Source organism: Pelophylax lessonae, assembly GCF_965119305.1.
Source record: "Pelophylax lessonae genome assembly, chromosome: 11".
NCBI lineage: Eukaryota > Metazoa > Chordata > Amphibia > Anura > Ranidae > Pelophylax > Pelophylax lessonae.
The window spans coordinates 5,848,336-5,875,816 of record NC_138778.1 but is presented as its reverse complement, the minus strand read 5'-3'; the positions used below and the strand labels follow the sequence as shown (position 1 = coordinate 5,875,816).

General features: G+C 44.5%; 2 protein-coding genes across 2 annotated transcripts in view; one reads left to right on the top strand and one right to left on the bottom strand.

Annotated features, from left to right (window-relative positions):
- Positions 1 to 986: 986 nt before the first annotated feature.
- Positions 987 to 2,689, bottom strand: LOC309567282 (E3 ubiquitin-protein ligase TRIM62-like). Its single transcript, XM_082272681.1, has one exon. The coding sequence runs from the start codon at positions 2,641 to 2,643 to the stop codon at positions 1,072 to 1,074; it is 1,572 nt and encodes a 523-aa protein (XP_082128807.1). The 5' UTR covers positions 2,644 to 2,689; the 3' UTR covers positions 987 to 1,071.
- Positions 2,690 to 14,187: 11,498 nt separating this feature from the next.
- Positions 14,188 to 27,481, top strand: part of TRIM16 (tripartite motif containing 16) — a 34,120-nt gene continuing 20,826 nt past the window's right edge. The window contains exons 1-2 of the mRNA XM_082272680.1: positions 14,188 to 14,742; positions 26,394 to 26,489. Of these exons, the coding sequence (XP_082128806.1) occupies positions 14,236 to 14,742; positions 26,394 to 26,489 (603 nt within the window). The 5' untranslated portion in view covers positions 14,188 to 14,235. The remainder of the gene's footprint in view (positions 14,743 to 26,393; positions 26,490 to 27,481) is intronic.

Genomic DNA, 27,481 nt, shown 5'->3' with positions numbered 1-27,481 from the left:
GCACTCCTAAAGAGAATGGTGGAAAGCCCTTCTCCACTTGACCAGCCATCACCCTACCTCAACCATATGTGGGAAACCAAGTGTCAGTCTCTTGGGTCTCCTTAAGCTCTTGCTGGTTCCTTTCACCAACCTCCACTTTACTACAGGAGTACATTCTCCAAAAACACTCCAGCGCTAAACCCAGAGGGTTTTCGATTACAATGCTTCAATCTGCAATGCCTCTTTGGGCTGCAACCCTCCTTAGACTGGAAAATCTTTAAACTGCAAAAAACACACATGAAGGCACAAACACCTCGTGCATTATCATAGCCAAGTTTGTTAAATCCACCAAGACAAATGGATACTTACAGGTGGATACAAACAGCAAGCATAAAACTGATGTGCTTCAGCTGAACGTGGTGTAACCTGTCCTAGGACCAAACGATTGGATGCCTGATGCGTTTTGAGTGACAAGCCCCTTTCCTGAGAGCTAAATCAACCAATTTAAATGGCTACTAACTACCAGGTTGGTTTAGCTCTGAGGAAGAGGAAGAAACACGTCAGTCATCTAATCGTTTGGTCCTAGGATGGGTTACACCGTGTTCGGCTGAAGCACATCAGTTTTATGCTTGCTGAGTATCCATGTGTCTTGGTGGATTTAATAAATTTACCACAACAGGAATGTCATGAGGTTGAAGTCAGCAGGAGGAACTGGTGAACGCTACGGGGGAACCAGGAGATCAATATTCATGGAAGTGGACTTCATTCGAAGATTTGTGAAGATCAGTTGGGCACTCAGCAGCAAGGGTGAGTAAGTCCACATTTCTTTCTGACTCGGATTGAAAAAAATTGACACAGCATTTGACAGACGGGCAGTCAATGCAGAGACCGGAGAGGCCCCAGCATGGGGTCCAAGGCAGGTACCTGTTCTACCTCTGCCTTGCCCCAGTCCTGACACTATAGGGTTGATTTACTAAGGGCAAATAGACTGTGCAGTTTCTCCACAATGTATGCTATCAAATGTTGTTCATAAATTGCAAACAGTTTTTTAAAATTAAATGTTAAACATTAAAAAGTGGTCAACCCCCAAAACTATTCCTGACCCAGAATTTTCACCCATGCGCTTTCCCAGACACTTATAGCAGCATGGAGGGGCTGTGTAAAGGTGGCGACAAAGGTATGTACTGGTATAGTAAAGTTGTTTAATTCATAAAAGGTCAGGCGCCCAGCCTCGTAATCCAGACAGATCCTAAATTTCCTACAGCCAAACTTGACATTAAGTTGGATCTGTTTTCTGTTGTGCAATGCAAAATATTGATTATTCCATTTGCAAAGACTCCAAGACTTATCGTTTTTCCCAATTATGGCCTGACTCCCCTCCCTCTCAATGCTGGGGTAGGCCACTCCCACCATCCAGTTGCCCGTTTCGCCACTTTCTACCTCCCAATAATGTCTTCCACTTGAAAAAGTCTCAACACTTAACACCTGGTGATACGTAAATCTTTCAGGCACCTCCGGGCGACCTTGCTTTACTAGCCAATAGGCAGTTCTGCAGTCATCGGAAATAAAAACATTATTAGCCGCCGTTTTGATATCTAGCGTTATTTTCGCCTCGCTCTCTGACAGCAACTTATGCTTATAGCTACTAAAAATATCAGCTAAACCTTTGTGTAACGTCATTAAAAAATAAGACTCGCCCACGTCTTCTTCCGTTGTCTTGCTACGATCCTTTAAATCTTCTTGATCCTTACTTTCGAAATGTAAACTCTTGTTGCTGCCCAGATCTAGCTCTTGCAGGACGGCGATGGGATCGGACATGCTACACAGCTCCTTTATGTGGTCCATCTTCTTGCACAATTCCCCCTTCTTCTTGTCCAGTTCAAAGATTTGCTCCATGAAATCTTTCAACTTTTGGTTTTTCTGAGCTTTGATATCTTCCAGGATTCTTTCCTGGAGCTTCTTCAGCTGTTGTTGGATTTCCTTAAAGATGGAAGACACCTTTTCTTGGGTTGCCTCAAACTTACTCTCTAGTCTTTTCATGGGCAGCTCCAAGTCTTGAATCTTTTTCTCAATATCGGTTTTGGCAAGGTTGAGCTCATTGTGGACATCCATCAACTTATCCTTTTGCTTTTTGCAGAAGTCACTCAGTAGCTCCATCTGGTGCCCAGTGTGTTGCCCCGACAAGGTACAAGAAACGCACAAGTGGGCAGCGTCTTCGACGCAGTAATACATGAACACTTGTTGGTGATTGGGACATTTCACTTTGTTGAAGGAGGAGATGGGCTCACACAGGACGTGTTCTGGGGATTTGCTGTGGACCTTGAGGTGTGTTTCACACAGAGAAGCTTCGCACATTTGACATGACTGAACAGCAGGCACCAAAGATCCGATACAGTACGTGCAGGAGACCTCTTCCTTCTGCATCTTGTCAGAAAAACGTTCCGCAATATTTCGGAGGGTTATGTTCTTCTGCAGAACAGGACGTTTCCTGAATTCTCTCCTGCATTCAGGGCAGCTATAAACTCCAGATGTCCCCTGAGTGTCCAGCACATTATTAATACAATTCCGGCAGAAGTTGTGTCCACATTCCAACGTCATGGGATCCGTAAAAATGTTCAGGCACACGGAACAACACAGCTCGTTTCTGAAATCTAAAGACGCCATGGCGGACGACAAACTGAAAGTAAAAGCTGCTACATGTTTGTCAGGAAGTATGGCGTGATGCTGCTATTAACCCCTCATGTTCCCAGCTGTAGTTTACTTTGTAGCTACACTTGAAAATAAATGTAAAATTGACACATTAAAGACAAGTTTCTTAAAGAGAAGAAATAACCAATCCTCATGAAACATACAAACAAAGGGCTTTGGTGTTACATTGTAACCTTTACTCTTAGTTTTTTTAACCTGTGCCTTTTAAGAAGAAAAATGTCAGAGTTTCGTAGGTGTGTCTTAAAAGGGTGGTTTTGACTCTTATGAAAAACATAGAGGAATTGTACATCTATAGGTCAAAAATGTTTAACGTAATTGTATAAATATTGTTATAATAATATTATAATATATATTATATATATATTAATAATATAATATTGTTATAAATAAATGTTAGAATGTTCCACAGCTTCATAAAAACTCTCAAGATATGCTGCAGAAAAATATCTGCTGTATTTCATTCTCTTGACACATTGTTTATTACTACTGATGCACTGCAATATGCAAAACACTCTTTGGGGTTGATTTACTAAAGGCAGATAGGCTGTGCCCTTTGCAAAGTGCAGTTGCTCTAGAGCTTAGTAAATAAGGTAAAGCTTCAGTTTGCAAAGAATACCCAATCGCATGCCAGGAATATTAAAAAAAAAACAGCATTTTTTGCTTGCACATGATTGGATGATGGAAGTCAGCAGAGCTTCTGCTCATTTACTAAGCTCTGGAGCAACTGCACAGTCTATTTACCTTTAGTAAATCAACTGCAGTGGATGCTGAAATAACATACTGATTAAGTACCGGTTCACACTATTGCGATGACAGACATCGCATGTGATTCGGAGTGCACTGCTCCTAAAATCACATGCGATGTCTGTGCGATACGAATTCAGCTATACAGTTTGTTTGCAGAGTGCACAGTCTGTTTGCCTTTTGTAAATCAACCCCCCTTGCACTTTTTTGTTGGTTGCGTTCACATTTTTTTTTTTTTTTAAAGAAGGTGCCGAATAATAATGTGAAAAGAAAATAAAGGTATTAACCACTTGCCGACTGCCGCACGACTATATACTGCGGCAGTCAGCCTCTCCTGGGCAAAGTGACGTATGGGTACGTCACTCGCCCGCGAGCCTCTAGGGGGCGAGCGCCCCTGCTCGTTCACGGACATCCCTGTGCGTGTGACCGGTGGCTCCGATGTCTGCCGGCCACTCGCGATCTCCCGCAGGAGAGGGAGAAAGACAGACGGCTGATGTAAACACAGCCGTCTGTCATTCTCCCTTAGATCATCACTGGGACTATGCGATCCTGCTACGTAGGATCGTATGTCTCTGTGATGATCTAACAAGCCACGCCCCCTGACAGTTAGAATTACGCCCCTAGGGACACACTTAACCCCTTGATCACCAATAAAGCTAACCCCTTCCCTGCCAGTGTAATTTTTACAGTAACAGTGCATATGTATAGCACTGATTACTGTAGTAATGTCACTGGTATCCCCAAAAGTGTCAAAAATATCAGTCAAGGGTCCGATCTGTCCGCCGCAATATCGCAGTCCCGCAAAAAAAATCGCAGATCGCCGCCATTACTAGTTAAAAAAAAATCTATAAAAATGACAAAAATCTTTCCCTTAGTTAGTAAACGCAATAACATTTGTGAATGTTATATGGCAGAAAGTGAAAAATATTGTTTTGTTTTTTTTCAGAACCGGCTGTCAGAGTGAAAGTAATAGAAAATACCACATTTTGGGCTATCAAAATAAGAATAGAGGGGAAAACTGGGACACTTGAGACAACCAAGGATTTCTCTCACTTTGGAGGGATTTCCTTTCACTTCCTGTTGTGGCTATGGGACAGGAAGTGAAGAGAAATAGCCCTAATGGTACACAGATGGCAAAAAGAAAACCTAACAGGGGTTATACCTTATCTTACTATACAGTCAGGTCCATAAATATTGGGACACCGACACAATTCTAATCTTTTTGGCTCTATACACCACCACAATTGATTTGAAATGAAACAAGCAAGATGTGCTTTAACTGCAGACTTTCAGCTTTAATTTGAGGGTATTTACATCCAAATCAGGTGAAAGGTGTAGGAATTACAACAGTTTGTATATGTGCCTCCCACTTTATTAAGGGGCCAAAAGTAATGGGACAATTGGCTGCTCAGCTGTTTCATGGCCAGGTGTGTGTTATTCCCTCATTATCCCATTTACAAGGAGCAGATAAAAGGTCCAGAGTTCATTTCAAGTGTGCTATTTGCGTTTGGAATCTGTTGCTGTCAACTCTCAATATGAGATCCAAAGAGCTGTCACTATCAGTGAAGCAAGCCATCATTAGGCTGAAAAAACAAAACAAACCCATCAGAGAGATAGCAAACACATTAGGTGTGGCCAAATCAACTGTTTGGAAGATCCTTAAAAAGAAAGAACGCACTGGTGAGCTCAGCAACACCAAAAGACCCGGAAGACCACGGAAAACAACTGTGGTGGATGACCGAAGAATTCTTTCCCTGGTGAAGAAAACACCTTTCACAACAGTTGGCCAGATCAAGATCACTCTCCAGGAGGTAGGTGTATGTGTGTCAGATCAAGATCACTCTCCAGGAGGTAGGTGTATGTGTGTCAGATCAGGAACACTCTCCAGGAGGTAGGTGTATGTGTGTCAGATCAAGAACACTCTCCAGGAGGTAGGTGAATGTGTGTCAGATCAAGAACACTCTCCAGGAGGTAGGTGAATGTGTGTCAGATCAAGAACACTCTCCAGGAGGAAGGTGTATGTGTGTCAGATCAAGAACACTCTCCAGGAGGTAGGTGTATGTGTGTCAGATCAAGAACACTCTCCAGGAGGTAGGTGTATGTGTGTCAGATCAAGATCACTCTCCAGGAGGTAGGTGTATGTGTGTCAGATCAGGAACACTCTCCAGGAGGTAGGTGTATGTGTGTCAGATCAAGAACACTCTCCAGGAGGTAGGTGTATGTGTGTCAGATCAAGAACACTCTCCAGGAGGTAGGTGAATGTGTGTCAAAGTCAACAATCAAGAGAAGACTTCACCAGAATGAATACAGAGGGTTCACCACAAGATGTAAACCATTGGTGAGCCTCAAAAACAGGAAGACCAGATTAGAGTTTGCCAAACAACATCTAAAAAAGCCTTCACAGTTCTGGAACATCCTATGGACAGATGAGACCAAGATCAACTTGTAGCAGAGTGATGGGAAGAGAAGAGTATGGAGAAGGAAAGGAACTGCTCATGATCCAAAGCATACCACCTCATCAGTGAAGCATGGTGGTGGTAGTGTCATGGTGTGGGCATGTATGGCTGCCAATGGAACTGGTTCTCTTGTATTTATTGATGATGTGACTGCTGACAAAAGCAGCAGGATGAATTCTGAAGTGTTTCGGGCAATATTATCTGCTCGTAATTCAGCCAAATGCTTCAGAACTCATTGGACGGCGCTTCACAGTGCAGATGGACAATGACCCGAAGCATACGGCGAAAGCAACCAAAGAGTTTTTTAAGGGAAAGAAGTGGAATGTTATGCAATGGCCAAATCAATCGCCTGACCTGAATCCGATTGAGCATGCATTTCACTTGCTGAAGACAAAACTGAAGGGAAAATGCCCCAAGAACAAGCAGGAACTGAAAACAGTTGCAGTAGAGGCCTGGCAGAGCATCACCAGGGATGAAACCCAGCGTCTGCTGATGTCTATGCATTTCAGACTTCAGGCTGTAATTGACTGCAAAGGATTTGCAACCAAGTATTAAAAAGTGAAAGTTTGATTTATGATTGTTAATCTGTCCCATTACTTTTGGTCCCTTAAAAAGTGGGAGACACATATACAAACTGCTGTAATTCCTACACCGTTCACCTGATTTGGATGTAAATACCCTCAAATTAAAGCTGAAAGTCTGCAATTAAAGCACATCTTGTTTGTTTCATTTCAAATCCATTGTGGTGGTGTATAGAGCCAAAAAGATTAGAATTGTGTCCATGTCCCAATATTTATGGACCTGACTGCATCTCAAATGAAAAAAAATGCCTTTATTTTTTCGTTAACTACTTGCTGACCACCGTAGGTATATACACTCCCCGGCTACTTTATTAGGTACACCTTGCTAGTAGCGGGTTGGACTCCCTTTTGCCTTCATTTTTCGTGGCATAGATACACCAAGGTGTTAGATGATAGCTTTACGCAGTTGTCGGTTTCACATCCATGATGGGAATCTCCCCTTCCACCACATCCCAAATGTGCTCTATTGGATGAGATGTGGTGAGTGTGGAGGCCATTGGAGGACAGTGACCTCATTGTCATGGTGAAGAAACCAGTGGTGAGATGATTGGAGCTTTGTGACATGGTGCATTATCCTGCTGGAAGGAGCCATCAGAAGATGGGGACACTGTAGTCATAAAGGGATGGACATGGTCAGCAACAATACTCAGGTAGGCCGTGGTGTTTAAACCATTCTCAACTGGTACTAAGGGGCCCAAAATGTGCCAAGAAAATATCCCCCACACCATTACACCCCGTTAAACCACCACCAGCCTGAACCCTTGATACAAGGCAGAATGGATCCACGCATTTTCATCCACACAACTGCTGCTTACTGGATATTTCCTCTTCTTCGGACTATTCTATGTAAACCCGAGAGATGGTTGTATGTGAAAATCCCAGTAGATCAGCAGTTTTTGAAATACTCAGACCAGCCTGTCTGGCACCAACCACCATTCCACATTCAAATTCACCTAAATCCCCTTTCTGCCCCATTCTGATGCTCAATTTGACCTCTGTGACTCCAGAGTACCCTCTGCATGCTGTTTCACCCATTCACCCTTGTGGACTCCAGGTTATCCTGTGTCATCCTGTGATGCCTGAGCATGCTGTTTCTCACATGACCTCTGTGACCCCAGAGCATCCTGTATCCTCCATGAGCTCTGTAATTTCAGTGCACCCTGAGCACCATCGGTCTCCCAGAGACCCCTTTGACTTTACTGTCTCTTAATGCACCTCAGTGTCCCTGTGTCCTCCAGAAAAGCATTTGTTGTCAGGTACCCTCTGGTATGTGCCTGTAATCTCCTTAACAGTTTTCCTGCCTTCTGATATGAACCCATGTCTGTGACAGCATGCTAGAACAATGAATCTGTCTGAGTCCCATTTGCCTACTGTTCCTAACCAGTTTCTCTCTCAAAGACTTGATATCCTGGAAGTCAGCCAGCCATGTCTAGGTGATGTGACATCTCCATGCACTTATAACTTGTTTGGATCAACTACAGGCCTCTCTCAGGACAAATGCCAAACCTCAAGCCTCCTGTGAAGCACGCAACCACCTGTGCCTTTACCAGGGACTGCTTATAATAGTACAGTATGCAACAGGGGCTGACTGGCAACTTTCGGCCCAGGGGCAAGTATAAACCAGAGGCCCATGGTGCAACCAGAGGCCCATGGTGCAGCAACTGGGCTCCCCCTCCCTCTTCCCAGCCTCCTCCTGACCCCCATTCCAGGTTGAAGCTTTACTCCAGGTACTCTCTACTCACCGACCGAAACCAGGTTCCCGACCTGGCCAGCAGGGGGCAGTTGGGGGGAGCTGGGACAGCTTGATTGGGGCTGGCTGGGGGAGGAGATTCTCCATTGGGGCATGGAACCGACCTCTGCTCAGACACAGTTTACACCATCCATGCTGGGGGAGGGGGCGGGAGGCTTGCGCTCTCTCCTTGTCTTCATCCCGCACTCAGTGGGTCAGCGGAAAGAACTTTTTACTTATCTTCACCAGTAATCCTTTAGGCATGTCTTTGGCAGAAGCGGTGCAGACTTTTTATGGGGCATCAGAGCAGCCCAGGGGGCAATTGCCCCCCTGACCACTGGCCCAGTCCTCCCCTGGTATGCAATATAGTTTTGAACTCCTGCAGTTGAACTTGTTTGGAATACAGAGGTCCTCACCCTTTGGCAGGGCTTGTCCAATCAAAATTAAAGACAAAGTGGCTGGATGCAAAATACCTACAACTCTTGATGACCTGGTCACTATGGCTACACAAATAGATGTTCACTCTCAAGAATGGTCGGGCCTGAGGAAGGCTTTTTCTCCACTTTCTAATACCTCAACGCATGCTCTCTGCTTTACTTCCACAAGAGAACCCCTATGCAACTTACCCGCTCACAGCTTTTAAGTCAAGAAAGGTTTTGTCATCATTCCCAAGGCCTTTGTAATTACTGTGGGCAAAAAGGACACTTTATTAGGCGATGTCAACTGCAGCTGGACATCTAGTGTGGCTAGAGGGGGACATGCAGGGATACCCTACTCACCCCTCTTCTCTACGTTCCACGATTCTATTGCACTGTCACCTTGGAAGCCTTCACTGATTAAAGAGCAACTGGCAACTTCCTTCCATTTGCATAAGAGAAACAAACTGCTGTGCTGGGTCTACGACTCCAAGTTTTCCAGAAATTTTGGTTGTCCACAAAACTCATTCCCACCATTCAGCACACTTAGCCCTAACCCTCTGACCCACACTTTTTTCTCAGGCCCACTGATTTTCCAAGGTTCACACGTATGGTAACCACTGGAAGCCACAGGAGGACACAAAATCTCAGCAGCTCCCTAGGGAGTCAATTTTATCTGATCCACATTTCATTCTCAGGCCCACTGATTTTCTAAGGTTCCCAGGTATGGCAACCACTATAATTCACAGGAGGACCTAACATCTTAGCCGTTCCCTAGGGGGTCAATGCTATCTGAGCCACATTTCATTCTCAAGCCTACTGATTTTTTAAGGTTCCCAGGTATGGTAACCACTGGAAGCCACAGGAGGACCCAACATCTCAGCCATTCCCTAGGGGGTCAGTGTTATCTGACCCACATTTCATTCTCAGGCCCCCTAATCTTCTAAGATTCCCAGGTATGGTAACTACTTTAAGCCACAGAAGGACTCAACATCTCAGAAGTTCCCTAGGGAGTCAATGTTATCTGACCCACATTTCATTTTCAGGTCCACTGATTTTCTAAGATTCCCAGTTATGGTCACCACTGGAACCCGCACGAGGACCTAATATCTCAGCAGTTACCTAGGGAGTCAATGTTATTCAATTCCCAGGCCCACTGATTTTCTAAGGTTCCCAGGTATGGTAACCACTGAAAGCCACAGGAGGAGTTATTATCTCAGCCGTTCCCTAAGGGGTCAATGTTATCTAACCCACATTTTATTCTCAGGCCCACTGATTTTATAAGATTCCCAGGTATGGTAACCACTGGAAGCCACAGGAGGACTCAACATCTCAGCCGTTCCCTAGGGAGTCGCAATCCCTCTAAAGCAGGCCATAGACGATTCGAATTTCGTTCGAAAATCGTAAATGGCAGTGTTATCGAACGATTTTCGTATCGTTAGTGTGGTATGTAAAACGTTCGATTTTCGTACGACAGCAAAAATTCACATATCCAACATGTTGGGTTTTTTTGCGAAAATCGGCCGAATTTCGTATCATTAGTGGGGGAGTTGTATGATTTTGCCTAACAAAACACAGAACAGTAGGGAGTGTGTCCGGTAGAGATGTGGTTAAAAGGCACAAAAAATAGTGTTTTGTCGTACGATTTTCGGCTCACATTGATGGTACACTCGATGATGTGCACGAGTGCCGCTTTCGTTTATCGAACGATAAATCGTACGAAATTCGAATCGTCTATGGCCTGCTTAAGTCTAATCATGTGTACTCAAATTGAATACAGACTGGGGCAGCCAGAGCCATCAAGGATAATTGGATTAACCCATAATATGGTGTTAACAACACATCCTAAATCATTTTGCTGCTAGTACGCCCCATCCATACCTATATTATATGAATAAAAACATACGTTGTTGCAAAATTGTTACAAAATATATATATAGGGAAAACCTCACTACAGTATATATATATATATATATATATCAAAAAAATAAAACATAAATAAAAAAAAAGCAATAAAAACAATGTATGTATACATTGGATTCTGTTATGTGTGCTGTAGCTATGACTAAGCACAAGTGAGAGTGCGAAACGCGTCAGTTTTTCTTGTTCCTGTACCTCTGTGATGCTGTGTGGATTTTATTCATTCCAATAAATGTGAATTGCATCGGAGTGCGGCTGTCCAGACTTCTTCATTTCCTCACGCTATGCATGCTGAGCCAGCACCCTTTCTCTGTGCAAGACAAGGTGCATCAGGAGAGAGCTCACCTTGAGTGATATTTCTTTATCGTTTGTTTCTGGACAAATACTAAGTCGTGTTTTGCTTGGGGATTAAATACTGCAACTTAATTTATAGCATTTGTATCATGTGTTTTTTTTTGTGGATTTTTGGTTGATATTTTGTCTCTATCATTTAAAATACACCTATGCTAAAAATGATAGACCCTTCATTTCTTTGTAAGTTGGCAAACCTACAAAATCTGCAGGGGATCAAATACTTATTTCCCCCACTGTAGTTAGTTGTTAGGCTTTCTGTATGTTAGGTTGAATAGTTAGGTACTCTGTCACTGGGTTTTTGGTTCACTTATATTTATATATCTGCTGTGTGCTGATGTTTGGATGGATCTTGTTTCACTGTAAATAAATCTCAGTCTGGTCCCAGTTTCCTGAGTGTAGCCACGCAGATCTGGCCATCGCTGCTGCTGATTCCTGACACTCTGGTGGTAGGCGGGAGGAGACTGAGGAAATACTTCCTTCTGCTTGCAGCAGACTGATGACATCATCTCAGCCAAGGCAAAGTCACTGGAGTGGAGCTAAGGGATGGCTTTGAATGATCAAAGGTGGAGCTCTTCTGAAAAACATTACTGGTACTGTGTGTTGTGACATGTCTGGGATTTATTCATGTAACATACAATGTTAATAAAAGGCTCACAATGCAAATAAACATATAAAAATGTTATATTATATATATATATATATATATATATATATATATATATATATATTGTGACAGGAAGTCAGGGAAATCTATGGGTGCTGTCACAGACGGGAGATACACTTCTGCTTTGTTTAGACAATTCACCAATTACTATAGGGTGTTGGCTGCAGAGGTAGCCAGAAAGGTGTTAGGACGTTGAAAAAGCTTCAGCTATTCGGAATGAGGCAATTAAGGCCTCTATAAGTTATCTAGAGGATGACTACTGATGGCTGCCTCCTGAAGTGATGTGCGCTGAGGAGAGCAGTCAGCTGAAGACTTCTGAAGGTGAGGTGATGGACTTTTTCTGTGTGAAAAGAAAACAAATGGACTATTGATTGTCTGCTGTATGACCAGCAGTGACTGCCCAGCAGTAGGTTGGGACAGACTCCCTAGATAGGTTCCTGTGTGTGTGAAGGTAGACGCCCACAGCGGCCAAGATTTAATTTATGTTTATTTTGATTTATGCTGTTTTGGATGCGTGCACTTGTTTGAAGAAAATTGGAAAAAATAAACCATAGACTGTTGTTTTCAACCACTCCTCGGCTACCTGCCTGTGTAACCAGTGTTGGGGGTAACTAGTTACAAAGTAACTAATTACAGTAACTACATTACTTTTTTGGTAACTAAGTAAAGTAACTAGTTACAATACTAATATTGGTAACTACACTACTTTACTAGGCTATAGGAGGTAACTACACTACTTTACTAGGCTATAGGAGGTAACTACACTACTTTACTAGGCTATAGGAGGTAACTACACTACTTTACTAGGCTATAGGAACGCGCTTTCCTGCGTTACCCAAGCTGTGCGATACAATCGTTATTTGGAAGAATAGAGAGGGATGAAGTTTATGACTTTTTGTTGCACTTTATGTTTTATTCTGTTTTTTCAGGTTTTGTTCTCATGTTTCCCAAAGCCTGTGTTTATACAATAAACTCTATGCAGAAAGAGTGTCATGTATCTTCTTCTACACGGTCAATTAAGAAAGAGGAAAGTAAAGTAATAAGTAGTGAAGTTACTTTTCAAATGCAGTAACTAGTAAAGTAATCTCATTACAATTTACAGAAGTAACTAGTAACTAGTTACATTTTTTGAATAACTACCCCAACACTGTGTGTAACGAACCCCCCCCCCCCCCCCAAGGGGTTATCCACACCGCTACCGAGCTAACCCCTCACAATATATACAGTAAAACCTTGGATTGCGAGCATAATTCGTTCCGGAAACATGCTTGTAATCCAAAGCACTCTTATATCAAAGCAAATTTCCCAATAAGAAATAATGGAAACTCAGATGATTCATTCCACAACCATTTATTCATAAGTCCTTCAGTTTATAGTCCATATAAAAAGATTATAGCATTGCGATAGGTTGTGTAACCATAAAATGTCCATCCACAAATAGCCACTTCCACTATGGGATTATGCCCCATACACACATGCAGATTATCTGCAGACTTTTGTCTGCAGACTTACCAAAACCATATAATATGAGGTCAAACCTAAACACTTTCAATTTGTATGCAATCCGGCAGGCCCTTGCACTACATAGAAAAGGTAAGTCTGCAGACAAAAGTCTGCAGATAATCTGCACGTGTGTATGGGGTATTAGAAGCAAAATCCAGCAGGAGCTACAGAGTATCAAAGAGAAGAGAGGCGCCTCTAAGTGTAGCAATATGGTTCCATTTAATGAAGGTACAACATTTAGCAACTCACATGGTTGATGAATAAAACAGGCACATCTAAGTATGCCGGCATCCGGGGTAAATCTGTCCACATAGACTATCTTCTGCACTGCCGGCTGCCAGTCTGTAATCCTGACCGGGAAGACCACCCTGGAGTAAAGCGATCTGAAAGCGAAGGGCAGCATGGAAGGGATGGCGTAGATGGCGGTGCGGAGGACGGTCTATGTGGAGAGCTTTACCCCGGATGCCTACATCCTTAGATGTGCCTGTTCCAATCATCAACCATGTGAGTTGCTAAATGTTGTACCTTCATTAGATTTAACCATATTGCTACACTTAGAGGCGCCTCTCTTCTCTTTTATACTCAGCTGTGACTTGAGGCTACTTGTATATCAAGACATCGCTTGTATATCAAGTCAAAATTTATTTGAAAATTTTGCTTGTCTTGCAAAGCGCTCTTAAACCAAGTTACTCTCAAACCAAGGTTTTACTATGTATATATATAGATATATATATCTATATATATATATATATATATATAAATGAATTAAAGAATACACGCCGGTTTTAAAATGTGTTTAAATGCATGTTATTATTTTACATATCAAAAAGTAGCAGTGCTCCTTTACATTATGTTTTTATTTTTGGGTTTATTGAAGTGCTATACATGTTTTGCATTGTCCTTGCATGCCCGGTATTCAGATGACATTCCTGGCTGCTGTCTGAATGTGTTTTTTCATAGTCAGAGATAAAACCAGTAGAGTCTGTTTCCAGGAAGAGAAACAAATCTGATGAAGGAGCCTATTCCTTGCTTAATATCTTCCTGCCTTTTCCTTCCTCTGGCACGCAGTTGGTTAAATGCTCCTGGCTGCGTTGCTCATTCAGGTGTGGCTTTCTTGCAGCCTGCTGATATCCTGCTGTGGAGTTGGAAACTGCAGAGAAAGTTAGAGAGCTCTGAGGACATGGCCGACACTTCCATCAAGCTCGTCTCTAAATGCCAAAGCTGCATAGAAATTTCAACCCTCGCAACGACAGAGGACTCTAAGGCGGTCAAGTATTGTAAAAGCCACTCCGTGACGGAGCTGGGATCATTAAAGGCTACCTCCAATGGCTCTACAACTGGAATTTCAGGTAACCTCCATCTTCCAGGAGACAAGGAGGCTGAGGGAGACACGGTTCTTTGTGACTTCTGCTTAGAGGAAAAAGTCAAAGCGGTGAAGACATGCCTTACCTGCATGGTGAATTACTGCACCACCCACCTCAGACCCCACTTAGATAACCCCAAGCTGCACTCTCATCAGCTGGTGTCCCCTATGAGTGATACCGACTTGCGGACCTGCACTTTGCACAACGAACCACTGGAACTGTTCTGCAAATTGGACCTCATGTGTATTTGCAAGGAATGCGCAGAGGGGGAGCATAAAGACCACCAACCGATCCCTTGCGCTGAAGCAAAAGAGCAAGTAGAGGTATGTGGGAACAATCAATCATAAATCACAATTCAAAATTTATCTTTGGGTACAGTTTATTTTACAAAATTGTATTGGTTTTTAAAGTTTTCGAAAATATGTACAGAGACATAGGTAGAATACCAACACTATAATTTATAGTTATGTCGGTTAACGACAAGAAAGGAACAACAGTGGATAACCAACGCCTTTGATTTTCATATTAGAAATTACGGACAGTCATTGTTGCAATCGGAAAGTCGAAAAATGGGGGGAAAGATAAAGTAAATATAAACTGTACTGTAAGTGCCCGTTCACACTACCGCGACTTGTCAGGCGACTGGTCAGCCTGACAAGTCGCGGTCCATGCAGTGCTACGGGAACCGTTCTAATAGGAGCGACTCAAGTCACTCCGACTTAGAAAATAGTTCCTGTACTACTTCGGGGCGACATCGGAGCGACTTGCATTGACATTCATTATATGAAGTCCGTGCAAGTCGCGCCGAAGTCGCGGTGCACGTGACTTCACAGGTCGCCCCTGAAGTCGTGCCGCGGTAGTGCACTAAATCCCAGGGTGCAAAAGAATGTTCTCTTTCCTGGAACAGTTCAGGGAAGGTAATGAGGGAAATTCTAACAAATTTGATCCAAACTCCGACTATAAAGTGGGGTACACACTATAAGAACATTAGGCAAACGATTGTCCGATGTTCCTCGTTGTTTCACAGCAAATCGGAATCAATGAACGAAAATTCGTATGACAATTCTCGTAGGACAAAGGCTTTTTTTGTCGTTCATTGTTTCTGATCATGCGCAGTCTTTCTTTTCTGATTTTTCTTGTACAAAAATTGTACGAAAACAGTACACATTAAACGAAAATCCTTCATTTTTTCCCATATAAGAAGTTTGTCCCTTCAAGAATTTTCGTACGAAACTTCGGAATCGGCTGTCGAAAGTTGTGTACACTTGCGAAAATGTTTGCCCAATTTTTTTATAGTGTGTACTAGCCTTAATGTGGGAGGGAGAGTATAAATTTGAATGAGTTGCTGAGGCATAAAAGGGGAAAATGCAAGAAAGATAGGAAAGAAAGAGTTGGTTTGTGGGTTAAGAGAGGTTGGGGGGGGGGGGGGGTTGAGATCCTTGGGATCTGGTTGGCCATACAGCTCAGCGAGCGCCTTGCAAGTTATGTTAAAGTAAGAGTCCAGTCAAATACTGACTATACTTGAACCTGCCCCCCCCCCCCCCCCCCATTCTAAGCCTATTCTAACTACCCTGTAAAGCAGCGGTCTCCAAACTGCGGCCCTCCTTTTATCCGGCCCTTGGGGCATTCTTTCCCCCCTGACAAAGGAGCTCTACTCCTTCAAATGACACCAATGATGGGGCGCTATTTCTTCGACTGACACCAGTAATGGGGCACTGTTCCTTCCACGACACCAATTATGGGGCACTATTGCTTCCACTGACACCAATGATGGGGCACTATTCCTTTGACTGACAGCAATGATTGGGCACTATTCCTCCCGCTGATACCAATGATGGGGGCACTATTCCTCCCACTGACACCGATGATGGGACACTATTCCTCCCACTGACACCAATGATGGGGCACTATTCCTTTGACTGACACCAATGATGGGGCACTATTCATTTGACTGACACCAATGATGGGGCACTATTCCTTCAACTGACAACTATGATGAGGCACTATTCCTTCCACTGACAACTATGATGGGTCAATATTCCTCCCACTAACATCCATGATGGGGCATTATTTCTTCCACTGACACCAATAATGAGGTACTATTCCTCCAAGTGATACCAACAATAGGACTATTCGTCCCCCTAAGACCAAAGATTGGGCACTATTCTTCCCCCTATTACCACTGACGGGGCAGTATTGCTCCCACTGACACCAGCGATGGGACCCTGTTTACTTCTATTGACAGCAGGACATTTTTCTCCTCCCACTGGCCACAGTCCAGCCCCACTAAAGAGTGGAGGACAGTAAACTGGTCCTTTGTTTAGAAAGTTTGGAGACCCCTGCTGTAAAGGAAAGATCTCTATACTTACCTATTCCGAGCACGCTCTGTTCCAGTCACATGATATTCCCAGCTCCTGCCTTCAGTGAAAAGGAGAGATCGCCAACAAAGGCTGCAGAGTCTGGGCAGTGACATCGCCCATAGGCTTGCTATGGGGCATCCATTTTTGGCTGTCCCTCCTCTATATCGAAGCCAGGACTGGGAGCCAATCATATGACCGCCCCAGAGCGCCCTCAGAATAGGTAAAGACATCTTTCTTTTACAGGGTAATGAGAATAGGTTTAGAATGGTGGTGGGAGCAGGTTTAAGTATAGTTAGTGTTTGATTGGAATTACACTTTAAAGTGAGAGGAAAGATTGATTGAGGGTAGTATGGCTATCATTCTCATGCACCATAATGCCCATCATCCATTTTTTTTACTTCTGCAAAATTGATTGTTGGTTGCCGCCATGCTTTAGCTAGTGTTTGCCAGCCAGCTTCCGTTGAGGGTTTGGGAAGGTCTGTCACTGGCCTATGAAGCAGTGCTTCCCAAGGATTCTGTCAGGATTAGGGGTCAGGCTCAAAGACAAATTGCTATAGTACTGGTGGAACTACCACCAACCAGCAGGATAAGTACACCGGCAGTCGCCCTGGCAGATGACACGGGTTCACCTGAGTCTGCGGGGGTCTAAGTAATAATCGTTGTTCACCAGAGCTCCTGATGTTGGGGATTGATTTTGCTGCATGTTAGTACCAGATGGCGGTCCTCAGGATTGCTGCTCTAGGAGGCGAGCATGCCGCAGCCCAGTAGCGGATAAGCAGATAAGGACCAAACAGAAACGTAGTCAGTAAACAAGCCAAAGGTCAGTCACGAGTAGTTGCAAGTTGGGATCGGGTACAAGCGTAGCGGAGAAACAAGCCAAGAATCAATAACAAATGGTTGCAAGATATGGAAGGCAGCAGGGAAGACAAGAGCGAGATACTGGCTGAAGAGAGCACAATAATCTGGCAAACAGGAAGTGCAGAGACATGGCTTAAATTAGGAAGTTCTTGGGAGGAGCAAAGAGTTCAAGGTTCAGAAGAAGTCAAGGCACAATGTAGGGTTGTCCAGTGGATCAGACAAGGTGCTGTTGAGCATCTCGAGTAGCTCAGCAAGAGGAGGCATTGCCAGATATAGCAGAGATCCCAGGTTCAAGTACAGGCCCTGACAGATTCCTACTCAGAACCCTTGTAATAATATTGTAAACATGCAGAATTTACTAGCTTTGGGGCAATGCCACCAAATGTGAGACATGTTGTTGCATTCTGAACAGTCTCGAAAGCAGGTAAAACAGGTTTTTAGGGCAAATTTAGCAATGTGATCAGGTGTCATATACCATCATGGGAGAATCTTGTAAAAGTTCTCTTGAGCTAAGATGTTGGGAGACTACTTTGCTAAAGCTGCCTAAATTTTGTTCCAATCTGCTTGATCCAAAGATTCCCCCAAGTCTTTTCCTCATTTTTTTTATTTATGGAGTTTTGTTGGGCCTATAGAATCAGTGAGAGCCAAGTACAAGGCAGAAGTCAGGCCTTCGGCTCAGTTCAGATTTGTGCGATGCGGGAACTCTGCGAATCCACTGCGGGTTCCCGCATCGCACCCGACTCGCAGGCAGTTCACACTGCCTTATGCGAACCGCTGGTGGTGTCAATACAAAGGTAACGACACCCCCAGATCAGTTCACAAATCGCAGTGCAAACTGTCAATTCAGCAATACAATCTGTATGGCTGAATTTGCATTGCACAGACATTGCATGTGATTTGCACAGCAGTGCGGTGTGAATCACATGTGATGTCTGGCATCGATACAGTTTGAACTGGCCCTAAAGGAATGAAGGTCTTTCAAGTAGCCATTTTCTGGTTGCATTAGCTGAATTGGGCAATCTGTGTGGTCCTTAATCAAACTATGTGCCTTATTTGTATGTAGTGTACTGTAGTGGAATGTTTTTGTGGGGGGCAAATTCCATTGTTCTTTCAGGTAACAGAGGGACATTCTTTGGGTGGAGTTTAAAGTGGAAGCCTATCCAAAGCTAGTAGTAGCTGATCACATTTAATCTGACTTGTTCTGTATTGCAGGAGACATTTCACCACTAATCCACATCCAAATAGCCTCTCCCAGTTCCTATGAGAATTGGGAACATACCCCAGCATTTAATAATGACAGCATAAGAATAATACACTATATTGCCAAGCAGAGGCGTAACTAGAACCTTCAGGGCCCTGATGCAAGAAACCATGAAGGGCCCCCCAGACCCCTGGCCCGGGCCCTTACCTTCAAGCCCAGGGCTCTTCCCACTAATCCTGGGTCTCTTTACTATCGTTGCATGGCCTTTTATTACGGTCCCGCAGCAGGATCCTTTCACAAGTTCTGCAGTGGGCCCCCTTCCTGCAATTTTGGGGCCTCCCCACAGTGGTGCAATGCCAGGGCCCGGTCGCAAGTGTGACCTTTGCGATCCTGGAAGTTCACCCATTGGTTTGCTACCGGGCCCCCTGGAGCATGGGGCCCGGTAGCGATTGCAACCCCTGCAACCCCTGTAGTTACGCCCCTGTTGCCAAGTGTTGGTAGTGATTAGTCACATTCAACTGAACTTTTTTCAGTGTTGCTGGAGATGTATTGTAGCTTCTCCAAGTCCCTTCTTCAGTTCCAATGAGTGTAGGGACATACCACCAGCAATAATATCCACACAGATATTATGTACGCCAGGGTTTCTCAACTAGGGTTTCTTCAGAGGTTGCTAGGGGTTCCTCGAGCAATGGGCAATTTCTGCCTCTCAGATAAGTTCCCAATGACACCATTGTTCCTTTTAGCTATCTGTAAGGGGGGGGGGGGGGTAATTCTTCCCAATGATGACAAGAGTAAGTATCATTCCTTTCCACTGACTGTCACACTAATGTGTCATGAGTTGTACAAAGTAGATTTTACATTTTTAGCAGGGGTTCCCCGAGACCAGAAATTTTATTTCAAGGGTTCCTCTGTGTTGAAAAGGTTGAGAAAGGCTGCTGTACATTATTATTCCAATAACCATGAAATGTGTCAAGGCAAATGTTGATTGTCCAAGAAGTGGATGACAGGTTTGAAAGTTGTGGAAACACCCTGTTCTAGTTATATAATCCCATCCTTGGTGTCAGGAAGTCTGCATAGATGTTAATCATTCCATTCATTTGGCTGAAGGTGTGAATTATTGTCAAATCACCGGGGAAGGAATGTTAAAATGTTTCTACCCAGGTAGAGTAAGCTGACTGTGCTACCTGTGTGGATTTCAACTTTAGGGTTTCAACTTTAGGGTATCTTACTGATACTCATTAATGTCTTTACAGAAGAACCACGGGTTGCAGGAAAGGAATTTGCTGGATTCTCCCATCATCATAGACAATGTTGAAGTGGGAATCCCTCCTGCCAGGCACTGGTGTATTTAGGTTTTGTGCTGCCCTAGGCCTGACTAAACTTGTGCACCCCCTAATTTAAATATAACCCACCCCTTCCTATAAAGGCCACACCCCCTTCATGTTTATGACCCGCCCTGTCATCTGTAAACCACAGCCACAGTCTATCATTGCCCATCAGTGCAGCCTCATCAGTTCCCATAAGTTCAGCCTCATCAGTGTCCATCAGTGCAGCCTCATCAGTGCCCATCAGTGCAGCATATCAGTGCTGCCTTATTAGTGATTTGCCTCCTGGACCCTGCCCTCCAGCCCAATTCGCCCCATAAGACTGGCACTATACTAAAATTGTAGCACAAGTCGGCGGGGACCCCTTTTGTGCGGGAGCTGGGAGTAGGCTGTTTTTTTTTTTTTTTCATGTGGGGTGCAGTTTTTTTGCTGCCCCCCTGCAAAGTGCCGCCCTAGGCCTGGGCCTTGTAGGCCTAGGCCAAGATACAGCACTGCTGCCAGGCCATTGTCTTCTCGGGAGCGGGGGAGGGCGGGGGGAACCGTTCCCGTCGGGAGAAGACAGTGATTATTGCTAGCAGCTACAGCCGCCGCTTTCAATAAACGCAAGAGAATTCGGCAAGGTGGTTGTACCGAAGTCGATCAATTAATTACCTTGGTACATTTAGCCTACCCATTAATGGTTTGAATCTCAGCCAGTTCAGCGGGAACTGTGTATGGTCGGTCCAAGGCTCCATTCACACTTGTACAACTTGTGATGCAACTTTGGACATCAGTCACATGAAAAGTCATTCCCAAAGTTTTCCAGTGATAACCATTCATGTATATGTGCGACCTAAAATTGCAGAGACTTCAAAGTAGTCATGCACTACTTTGGTCCAACTTTCATGCAACTTGAGAGCCATAGACTCAAAAGTTGCATGTAATTCGTACCAGTGCAACAGCTGTCCATTATCATTGGTCAAAGCCAAAGTTGTATCCATCCAAAGTTGCATCAAAAGTGCGTCAAAGTTGCACTCCAATGTCGGAGCAACTTTGGAGCTGTACAAGTGTGAATGGAGACTTAGCCCCCGTTCACATCAGTGCAATTTGACATGAAATTTGACAGGACAAATCACAGCCTATTGCTGGCAATGGCACTGTCCCAATGGGTGTAACACCGATTTCGCGGCGCCGCCTGGATTTCCATAAGTAGTTCCTGCATTACTTCAGGGGCGACTTCAATAGACATCTGTGCATGAACTCGCACAGATCTCTTTCAAGTCACCCTCGAAGTCGGACTAAAATGCTGCTTTGAAATCGTGCGAGTTCAGATGAAGTAGCACGAATTTAAAGCCGCATTCAATGTGAAAGGGGGGCTAAAACTGGAAAGTGCAAAATCTGGTGCGGCTGTGCATGATAACCAATCAGCTTCTAACTTCAACTTGTTCGATGAAGTTTTGACAATAAAATCTGGAAGTTGATTGGCTACCATACACAGCTGCACCAGATTTTGCACTCTCTATTTTTTGTAAATCAACCCCCCCAAGGATTACAATTGTCTGTACATTCTGGAACTTGTAGTTCCTCTAGAGTCGATAACTGCATGCTGTATGCCACATGCAGGGTGTATCTAAGTTGTATACAGACTGACCAGCAGGCAATGTGCCCGGTAATTGTTTTCAACTGTTTTACCACACATAAAAACAATGTACCCCGCTGAGTTCCCAAGAATATTATGGTCTGGACTCGTACCGGGATATGGGTGTGTACTTTCTGTACTGAAAAACATTTCCTGCTGTGAGCCGGTTTGTATTAGATTGTACGGCATTAACGGGTGGGAATATGTTTGCCCTAAATAAACTTTGAGGTGTTAGCTGACCTATTTTGCAATTAATTAGAAGTGATGGGCTGAACACCCACTGATTCGGTTCGCATCAGAACTCCCGAACATGGAAAAAGTTCGGCCCCTGAACTGCGAACCCTGATAAAGTCTATGGGACCCAAACTTATAAAATCAAAAGTCCCCATTTTGAAGGTTTATATGCATGTTATTGGCCATAAAAAGAGTATAGGGGCCCAGGTATTGCCCTGGGGGGCCAGCAATACAAAAATGTGAAAAAAAAAAAAAAACAATGTGCCCCCCTATCTTTACCAGATCCTCTCAAAGCATGCAGCCTGGTGGGGGGGGGGGGGCACGAGTGAGCGCTCCCCCTCTTCTGAACCATACCAGGCCACATGCCCTCAACATGGGGGGGTTGCTCTGCCCCCCCCCCCACTCAAAAGCACCCTGTCCCCATGTTGATGGGAAGTGGTTGTGGGGGTCTGCAGGCACGGGGCTTATTGGAGTCTGGAAGCCCCCTTCAACAAAAGCGCCCCCAGATTCAACCCCCCCCCTTTGAATGAGTATGGGTACATTGTACCCCCCTACTCATTTACTAAAAAATGTGTTAATAATAATTAAAAATGCACACAGGGGATTCCAATAAACCCTCTGCTTGCAGACCCTTATTGGGGAAGAGGCCCTTGTCCCCATCAACTCTGGGGAGTTAAGAGTTACAGCCTCAAGTCTTTTTGAGCATAATGGTACAAGCTTGGCACAACTATTTTTGGGCAGTTTCTCCCATTCTTCAATGCAGGAATTCTCAAACTCCATCAGGTTGGATGGGGAGCGTCGGAGCACAGCCATTTTCAGATCTCTCCAGAGATGTTCAATTGGGTTCAAGTCTGGACTCTCGCTGGGCCTCTCAAGGACATTCACAGAGTTGTCCCGTAGCCACTCCTTTGTTATCTTGGCTGTATGCTTAGGGTCGTTGTCCTGTTGGAAGATTAACCTTCGCCCCAGTATGAGGTCAAGAGTGCTCTGGAGCCAGTTTTCATCAAGGATGTCTCTGTACATTGCTGAATTCATCTTTCCCTCAATCCTGACTAGTCTCCCAGTTCCTGCCATGGAAAAACATCCCCACAGCATGATGCTGCCACCACCATGCTTCACTGTAGGGATGGTATTGGCCAGGTGATGAGCGGTGCCTGGTTTCCTCCAGACATGACGCTAGCCATTTAGGCCAAAGAGTTCAATCTTTGTTTCATCAAACCAGAGAATTTTGTTTCTCTTGGTCTGGGAGTCCTTCAGGTGTCCTTTGGCAAACTCTAGGTGGAGTGGCTTACATCTGGCCACTCTACCATACAGCCCTGACTGGTGGAAGGCTGCAGAAATTATTGTTCTTCTGGAAGGTTCTCCTCTCTCCACAGAGAAACGTTGGAGCTCTGCCAGAGTGACCATTGGGTTCTTGATTACCTCCCTGACTAAGGCCCTCTTCCATGATCGTTCAGTTTAGCCGGGCAGCGCGCTCTTGGAAGAGTCCTGGTGGTTCCAATGTTCTTCCATTTACAAATGATAGAGGCCACTGTGCTCATCGGGGCACTGAGATGTTGCAGAAGTGTTTCTGTACCCTTCCCTAGATCTGTGCCTCCATACAATCCTGTCTTGGAGGTCTACAGACAAATCCGTGGACTTCATGGCTTGGTTTGTGCTCTGACATGTACTGTTAACGGTGGGACCTTTATATAGATAGGTGTGTGCCTTTCCAAATTATATAAATCAACTGAATTAACCACAGGTGGATTCCAGTCACGTTGGAGAAACGTCTCAAGGATGATCAGTGCAGACAGCCTCTGCCATGACACTCAAAACTGAGCTCAGGTGCATCCTAAGTGATACTTATGTTCATGGGATTTTATTTGTTTTTTAATTTTATTACATTTTTCAGAGTTCAAACAAACTTTTCACGTTGTCATTATGGCGTGTTGTTTGTAGAATTTTGAGTAAAATAATGAATTTAATCCATTTTGGAATAAGGTTGTAAGATAACAAAATGTGGAAAAAGTAAAGCGCTGTGAACACTTTCCAGATGCACTGTAGTATAAAATATTGTACAAAATTGGGTCACAACATCAAGAAGTGTGATCCAAATGGTATCTCCCACAGCTGATGATTTAGCTTGCCATTATTAGATTACTGGTTGGCACACTCAGCTTATGGACTCCGACGCGTTTCGTAATATTTATAACAATTATCTTCTTAAGGGATAGGATACCACTCTGGAATATAAATGATATTTTACTATCCACATATTACAATTTATACACATTAGTTCAACCATCATAATACAAAAAGAAAACTTACATAATTTGTCGCACCAGTCCTAAATGGAAAAAGGAAAGTCCAGATCCATGTAAGCAGACTCCCAAGTCATCGGGACCCCAACTTGGGAGTCTACTTAGGCTCCATGTACACGGGACGTTGTTAAAAGTCCCTTTGAATGCTGGAATTTTTAGGACGTTTGAAACGTCCGTTCAGTCGCGTTTGTACCCGCGTTTAGCGGGCGTTTAGCAGCGTTTGCGTTTAGAAGCGTTCCTAGAGGTCATAAAAATTATTCCCCTTTAAAATGGAAAAACGCGAACGCTTAACGCGGGTCATCGCGTTTGTGCGTTTGAAACGCCAGGAAACACACGTTCGAACGCAAATAATTGCGTTCTAAAAACAGTCCCTGAACGCAACTGCCTGCAAATGACTGTAAACGACCTGGTGTACATGGACAGATAAGATAAAATGTAGATGGGGTTCAGGGGCTTCTGAAAAAAACGCCCAACTGCTCCTAAACGGCCATTTCCAGCGTCCCGTGTACATGGAGCCTTACATGAATCCGGACTTTCCTTTTTTCATATAGAACTGGTATGACACATTTTTCACACAGATCTTCTCCCTCCTGCAGACTGGGACTGTACAGTGAAAAGAGAAGTAGCCAGACTGATGAGCTCATCTCTCTGTCACTCTGCTCTCTCCCCCATCAGCATGCTTCTTGTTAACACATGACTCACTCTGCTTACCAACCCCAGCCACACCGGGAGTGCATTGTTTTTTTGTATTGTAAATCGTAAAGCACAACTGTTGTGCAGTTCTTCAAAGCAGAAATCAAGAGTAAGAATAACAGAAATAAGGAGAATAAAATGGCACTGCACAAAAACGTTTGACCGATAGCAGTTCCACCTGTATGCACAACGAAAGCTCTGTTGAATTGGCCTGCTGAGAATAATAGTAGTCAGAGTGGATTTTAAAAGAGAAGTATGGGATTTTTTTTTATTTTTGAATCCTACTTGCCTAGCTGGATGCTGCATCCAGGGCCGCTGATAGGGGGGGACCACCAGCCCTCTTGTAGGGGGCCCGAGCACACAGGGGGGCCCACACAGGGAGGGGGATTAGTGATGGACAACAAATACAGAAATCTTCCTCCAGCACCTGAATCTGATCTGTCCCCCTCCCTGCTATCAGCTTTTATCTGTTGAGAAAGAGACAGTCATCCCTCACTAATCCCCCTTCTTGTGTGGGCCCCCCTCCCTCCCAGCACTAATCTCTGCTCAGGAGTTTATTTGTAAATTGTAACTTTGTTTCTCTCTCTCTGTCTCTCTGATCACTGAGCTCCAACTGCCCAGCCTGTATATTTTTCTCATCTCATCTTTTTTATTTAACATAGTTTTTTTTTTAGATTTAGCAGGAATTATGTGAGTTATGTTATATTTGTGTCTGCTAATAGTGATTTTGTTATAATTTTAGCTAAATATATCTTTAATATTTTCTTGAAGGGGCCCTGCCAGGTAGTCTGTACGGGGCCCCGCGATTTCTAACAGCAGCCCTGGCTGCATCTGTCCCCCGCTGGTTCTAAGACTGAAAACCAAGTGATCAAACCCCTCCGATCGCTCGGTATTCAGAGCCTTCTGAGCAGAAAGCTGGTGACTGTCAGTCACCGCTGTCTGCTCTGCCCCCTCTCCCAGGGCTCACTGGAGTGCTGGGCTGTGGAGGGGACAGGATCAGCTGTCTCAGGCTCTCAGCGGCCTGATGAGAGGCTGACCTGGGTGCTGGTCCAGGGTTGTGGGTGGATCCCGACCATATTGTCGTGATCTTACCCCAGCCTGGACCGGCTCTGTGACTTCAGCCGACAGCGGGCTTCAGCCGTTGTCTGCTGAAAACGGGTCACAGGAGTGCAGAATGAACTGCACTCCTATGATTCACAGGAGAAGTACAGCAAAATAGCTTTCCCCTACTTCTCCTTTTAACACGTCTGCAGCTTTTCCTAGCAGCTCAGTGTTTGATGTTGCCTGGAGGGAGCTCAAATATTCAAACCATGGCGTAGGTTTGAAATAAAATGCAAAAACAGGGATCTAAAGTAAACATTTTTTTTATTTCATGTCCCCAGGAAGAAGTACAGCAAATAGTGACTGACTATGACCAGAAGCTGAAGTCTGTTGAGAACGCCATTGTCAAATTGGAAGCCAATAGCACATCAATACAAGTGAGTTGAAGACTCCAGTCTATCTATAAATGGTCAAAAACAATTTCTGTGAAAAAGGTCTCCATACGTCTAAATAACTGATGCATGAACAAAAAAATGTATTTTATTTCTTCCAGTGTGTGATCTGCCTTCCATATAAAATGCTATAGGCAACAGGTGATATTGTCAGGGGTGGCTTCCCCAAAGTGCAGACAATGTTCCCAGGTGCATACGTGTGTGCCTGCATAGGCTGGCAACCGGATGGGCAGATATCACCAATACTGGCACCAAATTGGCTTTTTAAACAGGGCTTTGGCAAGGGCCCTATTTAAAATTGATTGGACCCTGGGCAAAAACCTTCTTGGGGCCCCCATCATTACACAAGACCCCTCCTCCATACTACTGCCATCATTACACAGGAACCCGCTCCCCATACTACCCTTATTTATCACACAGGACCCCCCACGTATAATTACACCGGACCCCCCTCTTCGATTCTAACCCCATTTTACCACAGGACTCCGCCCGAATGTGACCCTCTTTATAACACAGGACCCTCTCCCCCAAACTACCCCCATCATTACACAGGCCCCCCTTCCCCATACTACCCCCATCATTACACAGGCCCCCCTTCCCCATACTACCCCCATCATTACACAGGACCCCCTTCCCCATACTACCCCCATCATTACACAGACCTCCCATCCCTCCACAGACCCCTGCATTGCCCCCCCCCCCCAGCAGTCTCACCTTGATAGTGTCCAGAGGATGTCAGACGGACACCCTCCGGGGAAGAAGTTCTTCAGCGGGCCAGTGGTCTGTGGCTTGTCAGACATGGTGAAGCAGAGGGGTCAGTGTGAATGTGCCCCTGTCTGACAGGCGCTCCCTCCTCACAAGGAAGGGGGAGGGGGGCTGAACTTCTGCACAGATAGCTGCAGCAATCTGACCAGGAGTGGGAGTGGGTACCTGTCAAAACCAGGTACCCGCTCCCCCCAAAAAATAGCCAAATGTGG

What these genes read in the sequence shown, in the direction of transcription:
- LOC309567282 (XM_082272681.1), bottom strand. Translation starts at nt 2,643, where the DNA reads ATGGCGTCTTTAGATTTCAGAAACGAGCTGTGTTGTTCCGTGTGCCTG.